We start from the raw sequence: 10554 nt of genomic DNA, 5'->3' as shown, positions 1-10554 counted from the left end.
TGATAACATTAAAGAAACTGCTTTGTGGCAAGCAAACCCAGATCCCTGTGATGATCCAGAGTATTGGACGACGAAGGCCCTCCAGTCTTGCAACGAGTCCACATGAAGAGGACAGACAGGTGAGCTGGTGTGGGGAAGCTCTGATGTACAGTACAGCAAACAGGCTCAAATAAAACACCACTCAACAGGTTGTACTCCAGAGTGATGAGCATGAGCAGGCTTTCTCACACTCAATAGATGTAGTATACTGTAGTTGTATTTAGGCTAGTTAATGACATCTGGGATTTGTATGTAAGAGGATAGAAGATAGACCTTCTTTGGGTCCAGATGGGTCCAGAGAAATGATAGAGTAATGCACAGATGTCTTCATCACAGAGAACTCCTTCCCTTCATTTCTCTGAGTTCCTCAGTGAGGTAAACAGGTGTACGTATCTACAACACGTCTCCCCTCAGTGTCTCCACTCCAATTCCAAATTTGAAACCTCTGGTTTGTTCAGTCCCAGCTCAGCTCAGACTGAGCGTAATCCTCCAACATAACCCACACTGCAGGGATTTGTATTTTCATTACAATACGACCAAACTTCTCAGCTGTTGTAGAAAACACGTAGTGTTTTGCCTGCTAACACTTTAACTACCAGTAAAACCGTGTATTTTCAAAACAAGAAGAAAAACACGACAACGTCCTTTCTAGCGACGCAAAGATGCTTTTTTATTTACAACCAATCAAATGAAAGGGCATGGAAACCATTGAGACAGAAAGTCCACATTGAGGAGCAGGACAGGGACAACAGCTCTCACTAACACACACAGTCGTCTCCGTTACAGCAGAAGAGAGAATACCACGTTGAAAATCATTCACACTAGCATGACATGCTGCGTTCTTTGAGCGAAAGAGGAAAAACAAACACAAAAGTTCATCCTCTGTACTGCAACTGGCATCAGCAACAAAACAAGCAAATCGGTTTAATAGAAGTTTGGATGTGCAGGACACAGGCTTCAAAACGGATCCACGTTTCAGGTTAACATGTGAGGTGTGGTCAACACCTTCTCACTGGCTATGAATATCTTACATCTTCTGTGTCCCATGTTCATTTTTAGGTTAATGCACTATTTAGTCGTGCTCACAATAGAGTACATGTCAGATTTGGTATCAGCCGTTGGCACAGACACACTGCCGCCCCCTAAGCACTCGTCACACCGTTCAATGAATTGTACACTCGTCATACAGTTCCAAAAATCCTGTTTTCTAATAGGACCCTTGCGACCAGTTGGGTTGGCAAAGACAGCATCTTAATGTCATTAAAACTATATCGAACTGGTGACCAAATGTGTCCTTCTCACTGATGGTCACAGTACAGAAGCACTATATTAAAACTAGCTACATCACTAGCATGCAAGGTTGGGTCCAACACTCATAAGGCATGTTCTCCATGTTAAAAGCTGCCTTTGTTACTAGGGAACCCAGTTTAAAGTGCAAAGTTCACAGGACAGATAGATTGACCTACAGCACTACAATGTAAACAGCGAGATGTACTGTACAATGGAATCAGGAGTTAAGTTTGGCAGCACTTACTGATCAAATATTGCATTATATTGGCAACACTTTGCAATGACAATTCTTGATAAGCTGTCATAAACCAATTGTTAACAATGAATCACAACTGTGAATAGATGGTAAATGCCGTAGCTGTAAATGGAAATTAGATATGAAGTTGATTTAGTTGAACCGTGAAATGAACCCTAAAAGGGTCCAATCCTCAAGTAGGTTTACAGGCGTCTGTTTAAGTATAGTTATTTGTGTTGCCATTACACTTACACCACCGAGTTTAGAGTAAGACTGAGTTTGACTGCATGGTAATTGAACTGTTCTACTTGACCAACAGTATGACAGGAACATATAAACAGAAGAGGGTAAGCTGCACACTGACGAGTCTTGACTCTTCATTTGACGTGAGGACAGAGACTAACTTCTTTGTAAAGTGGGTTTGGTTCTGACACACGCACAGGACATGAGTAAATATGAACCATGCAGTCAATGGACAATGGGTTACCTACGCGATAACAAAACCACACAAAACACTTTGGGCTGTAACATCATAGGGCTACACAACGAATCCTGGACAGCACGCCCGCAGGGTCAGGTCCCGAGAACACAGGAAGTGAGGGGGGTCTTAGAATGTCACAGAGCAGGAAGTGCCAGAGCAGCATCCAGTTCCAGTACAGCAGGCATGTATCACGACACAGGGCATGGCTTAACTACAGATGAGGCTAGCCTGAATGCTAGTCTGTTTGGCATCAGTCTGTCAGTTGTCTTACAACACTGCTGATGATCCATCAGGCTAGATGGCTCACTCATCCCTCCCCACACACACACAACCGGCTTAGCGTTATTGCCTTAGTACTTTATTTTATGCCTGCATGAGCTTTGAGAATGTTTCCAAACCCTAGGTTTACAACGGACACCCCCCCCCCCCCCCGCCCTTCCTCCAGCAGTGTCTACGTACAACACAGGCCTAGTCTCTACACTCGTGTTATTAGCTTTGACTGTCATCACAGAGGGACGAAAAGGATTCGAGTCATCCATGACTGTGCGGTTTAGGATGGCACTGGAGTCTATGATGAGAGGCAGCCATCTGTGCAGCAGTCAGTGGGACTGCTGCACAGCCATGCTCTCCTGCTGCAATCAAAATTGACTCCAGCATCTGAGGCCAGATGGATGCACACTCTCTCTGTCTTCAACTCCACCTCACTCATGGCCCGGGCGACCCCACCACACACACACACACACACACACACACACATTCACCTCACGGACGACATGCTGGTTAGTTCTCTGAGGACTCGCTCCGGGTTACTGGTAAAACAGCTCCTAGTTTTCCCTCAAACTATGGCTAGAATCAGTGCAATCTAACTTCTATATTCCCCCCTCCCCACAAAAAAATGCACATCAGATGTGGATATGTACGACACTTCTCCGTATATACGCATTTATGTGACAAATCCATCTCATTTCGTTCTTAACTTCATGCTTGTGTGTTGAGAGTGTAAACTTGACTGGATCTTGTCAGCACGACAGCCATGTCTGAATCCATTTTATAACGGTGCCAACTGGTTCACACCGGTTTAGGTACAGTAGAGTCACCTGTAAGGCACTGTCAATCTGGGAGGACAGCGCACAGGTCATATTGAATGTATCAGTATGGATACAAAAATATACAACATAAAAACACAGGTTATATAACAAACAAAAAAGCACTCCGGCCTAAAAAGCAGCAATACTTAAGAAAGGCAAAACAACACAGAGATCATTTAAAAACACATATTGACCAGTAACAACTTCAGTTAAATGAATGATTTGTAAATGGACACGGTAGCTCTGCCTAACTAGCACAGCCAGCTATGTAACATATCCCTTTAACTCCATGAACACATTACAACTCAATAAGGACATATTAAAATCAGTAAAACTCCAACTAAAACTATCTATTTCATCACATTTGACAGTTGACCTTTTTACCCCCTACTCAGGAAGGTACTCCAGCAGTGGGGACAGTATGGCATCCTGTTAGGGACAAACTAGGGAAGAGTCCAGACCACGTCAGGGTCATTTCTCCGAATGAGAGTTGTCTGCATGCAGCTAAGTGAACGGTGGAGCAGGGACTGAAAGCTCTTCTCCGGCTTCCCCGTGTTCACCTTGTCCTTCACAGCTCCTCAGAGGGCCGTTCGCTGTGCCCAAGCAGGCTTACCAATCAGGGGTGGGGTGAGAGGGCGGAGGGGTTGGGGTGAGAGGGTGTAGGGGTGAGAGGGTGTAGGGGTGAGAGGGTGTAGGGGTGAGAGGGCGGAGGGGTTGGGGTGAGAGGGTGTAGGGGTGAGAGGGTGTAGGGGTGAGAGGGTGTAGGGGTGAGAGGGTGGAGGGGTTGGGGTGAGAGGGTGTAGGGGTGAGAGGGTGTAGGGGTGAGAGGGTGTAGGGGTGAGAGGGTGGAGGGGTGAGAGGGTGTAGGGGTGAGAGGTCATGCTGCGTCCTCAGATGTTTTAGTTTTGTTTGTTTAACGGTTTGCTTAGAGTCCTTTGTTGGTTTTCTATCTCGCCAGGATTCACAGTGACAGAGGCTTGCGTAGCCTGTTGGGACAACTGAGGGTAATAACCCTCTCCCTCTCTCTGGCACTCTCCCTTTACAGTATCACCCCCCCACACACACACACACACACTCCTCCATCTCCCCCCCCCCCCCCCCCCCCCCCCCCAGTGGTGACCCCTGGCCCCGCATCCTAGTAGACACAGAGGTCGGGGAACTTCATCTCGTAGACGGGGACCGAGCGGCTCTGCGTCTGGCCGTAGCCTGATGAGATGGTTCCGGACGGGCTGGGAGGAGGCCTGGGGACGAGAGGCACACGTCATCCTCATCCTCATCCCTCTCACCGGAAACACACGGTGGCTGTTTAAACTGGCGATGAACACGTCCGTGCTCAAGGACGCATGCTGTTGCCGACTGCCTTACCTGATGGTGATCTCGAAGATCTGATTGAGTTTGCTCTGCAGCAAGGTGGCCTGCACACAACCAGCACAGCGAGCAGAGTCAGACAAGGCAACTCAAGACAGTCACTAGCCATCCGCAACATGACAGCTCAGTGTGATTGCACAGGCAGGTTGTGGTAAAAAATAAACTACAGTTTGTGGTTTTTACCCGGGCACCACAGTGGGCAGCTATCTCCTCGAAGGGGGCCTTCTGGAACTTCTCCACCACCAGCCTCCGGCGCTCTTTCTCCTGCTCCTCCATCCCCACACTGTCCACTGAGGCACACACACACACACACACACATTAATAGTGCTAGAGTACAGTACAGTGGCGGCCAGAGTGAATGGTCTTCTGGAGCACTGGGACGTACCAATGGCGTTCTTCAAGGTTTCGAACGTGATCTCCTCTGCTGGAGTCTTCTGCCCAACAACATGACAACAAAGACAGAGTGTGTTAAAAAGACAGGAGGGACAGGCTGTGTGTGTGTGTGTGTGTGTGTGTGTGTGTGTGTGCGTGCGTGTGTGTTGCCTTCACCTCCTCCTTCTCCGGACTGTTCCTGGACTCCACCTCCACCTGCAGTGAGATGGTCTCTCCGATGCTCTTCCTCTTTGACAGGCGGTCCTCATCTACATACACACACACACACGCAGGGATGCACACACATACACACACACGCTCAGAATTCCTCTCCTTAGCCTGATCGAACTCAGACACGCATCCTTGAAAGTAGCAACCAGTGCAACACACTTCCTGAATGGTCGTATTGATCCCACAAAATCTCCTCGAAAGCACAATCCCTGAAAGTGTGTGTGTGTGTGCTACCTGTGAACTGGGGTACGTAGGGTGTGGCCAGCCGGTCTGTGTTGTAGCCGCTGCCCCCCAGAACCTCAGTGATCTTGGACTGCTGGAACAGCACCTCCCCTTCCAGCTTCTCTAGAGAGGCTGGGAGTCTGGGGGGGGGGGGGGGGGGGGGGTACGAGGGAAGAGGGAGAGAGCAGATGGGATGGGAGAAGGGGGTAAAAAGACACGGTTTTCCCATTTTCTACTTCACTGCGTACGTCCCAAAGAGAGAGGACCCATCCACACCAAGCAGCCGTCTCCGGGTGTGTCACTAAAAGGGTTTTTGAGGTTCAGTGAAGATGAAAGGGCTCCCTGAGTGCTGCGGGTCTCTGACGAGCACGCATCACTCTTGCAGGAGGAAGACGGCGGCTTCTAGAACCTGCCTCGCCGCATATTTTGGTGTTTATGGAAATGTGACGAGCCGTGATCTGCTCCTGGATCAGCTCTCACGAGCCGGTCGGAGCCGGTCCTAGTCCCGGTGGTGGACTTACTTGGGGTTGTCTATGAAGACGTCCTCTGGTAGGAGGTGGGGGAAGTCCTTCTGCCTCACCTCTATCACCTGAGCAGAGGGGAGGGTCAGAGGGGAGCGCAGGGTTGTAAACCCCCCCACACCGCTACACAAGAGAAGCTCACACCTGCATGTACCACACGCATTCACACACCCAAGTGTAGACTAATGCTCATGCACCCAAACACTCCCCCTCCCTCCCTCCCTCCCTCCCTCCCTCTCTCCCTCTCTCCCTCTCTCCCTCTCTCCCTCTCTCCCTCTCTCTCTCTCTCTCTCTCTCTCTCTCTCTCTCTCTCTCTGACCTCGTGGATGTGCTGGCAGAAGGTAGGGACGGTGGTGAGCTGGCAGATGAGGTTGAGGTAGGCGGCGGCGAGAGCGTGGACGGCACAGCGGTTGTACACGGACAGAGATTCCTCCGGGGACAGAGCCAGGTCCTGCAGCAGGGACACCCGGCAGGGGACACAGCATCTCATACGGGTGTGCTAGCATCCAGTGTGTGTGTGTGTGCTGTGTGTGTACTGTGCGTGCTTTATGTGTGTGTGTGCAGTACCTGCAGGGCCAGGGTCAGGCGTATGAGGTCCACCACCACCTCCTCGTTGGCTAGCTCCATGCTGATGAGGGCCAGGAGGGTGTAGAGGCTCTCGTAGTGGGGCTGGCTACTGCTCTGCTCCTTACAGCCCACGTAGATGTGACGGTACAGCTGCTGGGCATGCTGGGAGATGGAGGCACACCACAGCCACAGGGGAGGTCAGAGAACTACTGTTGATGGGTCCAGGGTAACTTTATTGCCACTATGGAGCCCAAATTTGCCCAAAACTGGAGCAAACTGTGTCTTGTGTCTAAACCAGACATACAGATATGTCTGCTATATACAGTATGTTAAGCAGTTAAAAAAAAAAAAAAAATCTTCCCATTGCAGATATACGATAGTATGATGTGGATTAGGGGCCGAGAGAAGCTTCCAGGGAGATTCTCACCTTCTTCATGAACAAGTTGTCCTGTCTGGAACACTTGTCCACTTTGAGCTTGAGCACGGAGATGTCTGCCAGGATGCTGGAGGAGAGACACACAGCAGAGCAGAGGAGGTGTCAGCAGGGATTCTGGTCACCATTAACAACCGGCCGATAGAAGGAGCGAGCCAGACCAGAGTCCAGCTGCTGGAGGGTTGCTGAGACGGTTAGCCACATGCTAACCTGATGTTAGAGAACTTGGGACGGTTGTCATGGCGATCGATGAGGCTGAGGAGGATGCTGAGCACCAGGAGCCTGACCTGAGGGAGGGATGAGGGAGAGACAGAACAACCGTCACATGACGTCACCTAGGGCTGGGATTCAGCGTCAACAGCAAGCTAGGTCATCGTCAATAGAGGTTCATTTATGTTAATTTAAACGCTGGTGTGGTGAGCTGGTGTGGTGAGGTGGTGTGGTGAGCTGGTGTGGTGAGGTGGTGTGGTGAGCTGGTGTGGTGAGGTGGTGTGGTGAGCTGGTGTGGTGAGGTGGTGAGGTTGTGAGATGAGCTGGTGTGGTGAGCTGGTGTGGTGAGGTGGTGTGGTGAGCTGGTGTGGTGAGGTGGTGTGGTGAGCTGGTGTGGTGAGGTGGTGTGGTGAGCTGGTGTGGTGAGGTGGTGAGGTTGTGAGATGAGCTGGTGTGGTGGTGTGGTGAGCTGGTGTGGTGAGCTGGTGTGGTGAGGTGGTGTGGTGAGCTGGTGTGGTGAGCTGGTGTGGTGAGGTGGTGTGGTGAGCTGGTGTGGTGAGCTGGTGTGGTGAGGTGGTGTGGTGAGCTGGTGTGGTGAGCTGGTGTGGTGAGGTGGTGTGGTGAGCTGGTGTGGTGAGGTGGTGAGGTTGTGAGATGAGCTGGTGTGGTGGTGTGGTGAGCTGGTGTGGTGAGCTGGTGTGGTGAGCTGGTGTGGTGAGGTGGTGAGGTGAGCTGGTGTGGTGGTGTGGTGAGCTGGTGTGGTGAGCTGGTGTGGTGAGCTGGTGTGGTGAGCTGGTGTGGTGAGGTGGTGTGGTGAGCTGGTGTGGTGAGGTGGTGTGGTGAGCTGGTGTGGTGAGGTGGTGAGGTGGTGTGGTGAGCTGGTGTGGTGAGCTGGTGTGGTGAGGTGGTGTGGTGAGCTGGTGTGGTGAGCTGGTGTGGTGAGGTGGTGAGGTGAGCTGGTGTGGTGGTGAGGTGAGCTGGTGTGGTGGTGAGGTGAGCTGGTGTGGTGGTGTGGTGAGCTGGTGTGGTGAGGTGGTGTGGTGAGCTGGTGTGGTGAGGTGGTGTGGTGAGGTGGTGTGGTGAGGTGAGGTGGTGAGGTGAGCTGGTGTGGTGAGGTGGTGTGGTGAGGTGGTGTGGTGAGCTGGTGTGGTGAGGTGGTGTGGTGAGCTGGTGTGGTGAGGTGGTGAGGTGAGCTGGTGTGGTGGTGTGGTGAGCTGGTGTGGTGAGCTGGTGTGGTGAGGTGGTGTGGTGAGCTGACCAGGCTGACCTGGGGGTCGTCCTGCAGAGACAACAGGGGCTCCAGGAAGGAGGTGGGCAGGGCTGTCAGGATGTTGGTGGTCTGGAAGCCTGTGGTCACCTGGGGGCAGTAGAGAGCAGCATGGGGCTTTGTTTTCATTCTTTACCTTTCCTTCTTGTTCTCTGTGGTTTCCTTTCTCCTTTCCTTTCTCTCCTCTATATTTCTCCTTGTGTCCCCCCCTCCCCCCCTCCATCTCCTTCCCTCTCTCCCTGTGCTTGCCTGGTTCTGCAGGTGGACGGGTCAAAGCTCACCTGAACCAGGGACTTGAGCAGCATCACCTGGATCATCCTGGTCGCCTCAGGCCTGCCGGAGCACACAGCACCGTCATCCACAGGAACATCATCCACACAGCATTCATCCACAGGAACATCCTCCACAAGCACAGTCATCCACAGGAACATCATCCACAGAGCACAGTCATCCACAGGAACATCATCCACAGAGCACAGTCATCCACAGGAACATCATCCACACAGCACTGTCATCCACCGGAACATCATCCACACAGCACTGTCATCCACAGGTACAGTCATCCACACAGCACTGTCATCCACAGAACCTTTACACATGTATGTGCGTGTGTGTGTGTCTCACCCAGAGACAGCTGAAGTGAGTCCAGGGTGGACTCCAGGGACAGGGATCTTGCCCATGATGAACAGCATTACCTCAGAGCGCTGGTAGGTAGGCAGGGTGTTAGCAAACGACCCTGGGGGGGGGGGGGGAGAAGACGGAGACAGAGAGAGAGAAAGAGGAGGAAAATCATAGATATTAGAGAGAATATAGACCCACGTCAACAGCACCCACGCACAGTTACGGTCACATAATCAGAGACAAGCAATCAGACACACTGAGGTGGTCACACGGCCACACACACACACGCACTGGGCATGACGACACCCAATCCCAAACGCCACACCCTCGCTTCCACACACACACACACACACACACACACGCACACGCAGGCAGGCAGACACACTCACCGATGGTCCTGATGACGGCCTCCTGCAGCTGCCTCTCCTCGTGGGTCTTGATGATCTTGGCGCCGATGTTGCCGCCGGTGTCGTATGAGCCCGTCAGCTCGTAGTCCACGCTGAGGCGCAGCTGCCTCAGCAGAGTGTTGAACACCTCCAGCACCGTGGGGCCTGCGACGCACACACACACACACACACACACACACACACACAGACAATGACACGCCGTTTCGCCGCACACAAACAGCCCCCTCTGGTGTGCAAACTGGGGCACTACAAGCCTCGACGGCCCTCGCGACGAGGACAAATGTACGTGTTTTTGTGTCAAGTTTGGATACGCGTGTGTGCGTGTAGTGTGTGTGTGTGTGTGCGTGTGTGCGCGCGCGCATCTGTTGTCCACTGACCTACGGAGCCGCTGGATGCGATGGCGGCTGCCTCCAGCAGCACCTCCACTATCCCAGCACGCACCGTGCAGAGTTCTTACTGTTGGCGTCCAGGTGACCCAGTAGCTGCTGGATGACCAGGTGAGAGTGCTGCGACTGCGGGGAGGAGAGGGAGAGGTCAGAGGAGGTGAGGGAACCGAGAAGAAGAGAGAGTGGAGGGGGAGGAGCGTGGGAGGCAGGAGGGGGAGAGGCGGAGAGGCAGAGGCAGGGTGACGGGGAAGGCAACGTATCAGTCACTCTGACAGGAAGCAGCCGTCAGCAGGACCGGGGCCTCACGTCTCCGCTCTGATCAGGGCCCACGCGGCGCCAGGGGAGAGGGGGAAGGGTGGGGAGAGGAGAGGGAGAGAGAAGGTCCATCCTCACTGATGGAGAGGAGAGAGCTGGGAGAAACCGGGGAGGACGACAAAACAGGGGAGGGAGAGAGAGAGAAGGAGAGAAAGGGAGATAGGCGAAGAGAGAAAAGGAAAGGTTGGAGTGTGGGGGAGAAAACAGAGAGAGAGAGAGAGAGAGAGAGAGGGGGGAGAGAGAGAGAGGGGTGAGTGAGAGAGAGAGAGAGAGAGAGAGAGAGAGAGAGAGAGAGAGAGAGAGAGAGAGGGGAGGGAGGGAGGGAGAGAGAGAGAGAGAGAGAAGGAGGTAGCGCATTTGGCAAGGTTGCCTCACCTGAATCGAGTACATGATGATCTTGAAGCAGCGCACTGCGAAGCTCTTGCCCTCCCACAGGGAGTGGTTGTCCAGGTGCCTGGACAAGGGAGGGAAGGAGATGGAGCTTACCTGATGGGCCAGACT

General features: G+C 52.5%; 1 protein-coding gene across 1 annotated transcript; it reads right to left on the bottom strand.

Moving 5' to 3' along the window:
• Positions 1 to 3930: 3930 nt before the first annotated feature.
• Positions 3931 to 10517, bottom strand: LOC134024662 (protein EFR3 homolog B-like). The gene is given in 18 exon segments (XM_062467252.1): positions 3931 to 4374; positions 4499 to 4548; positions 4685 to 4791; positions 4887 to 4935; positions 5051 to 5142; positions 5339 to 5466; positions 5848 to 5915; positions 6167 to 6298; positions 6415 to 6576; positions 6842 to 6917; positions 7058 to 7134; positions 8325 to 8414; positions 8606 to 8657; positions 8949 to 9060; positions 9335 to 9496; positions 9730 to 9795; positions 9798 to 9864; positions 10429 to 10517. Coding segments are annotated over 18 exon segments (1611 nt in total). The 5' UTR covers positions 10444 to 10517; the 3' UTR covers positions 3931 to 4268.
• Positions 10518 to 10554: the final 37 nt, after the last annotated feature.

The sequence above is a fragment of the Osmerus eperlanus genome, chromosome 8 (genome assembly GCF_963692335.1).
Source record: "Osmerus eperlanus chromosome 8, fOsmEpe2.1, whole genome shotgun sequence".
NCBI lineage: Eukaryota > Metazoa > Chordata > Actinopteri > Osmeriformes > Osmeridae > Osmerus > Osmerus eperlanus.
Note: the sequence above shows the minus strand (reverse complement) of the source record. Positions and strands in the feature narration are given on the sequence as shown.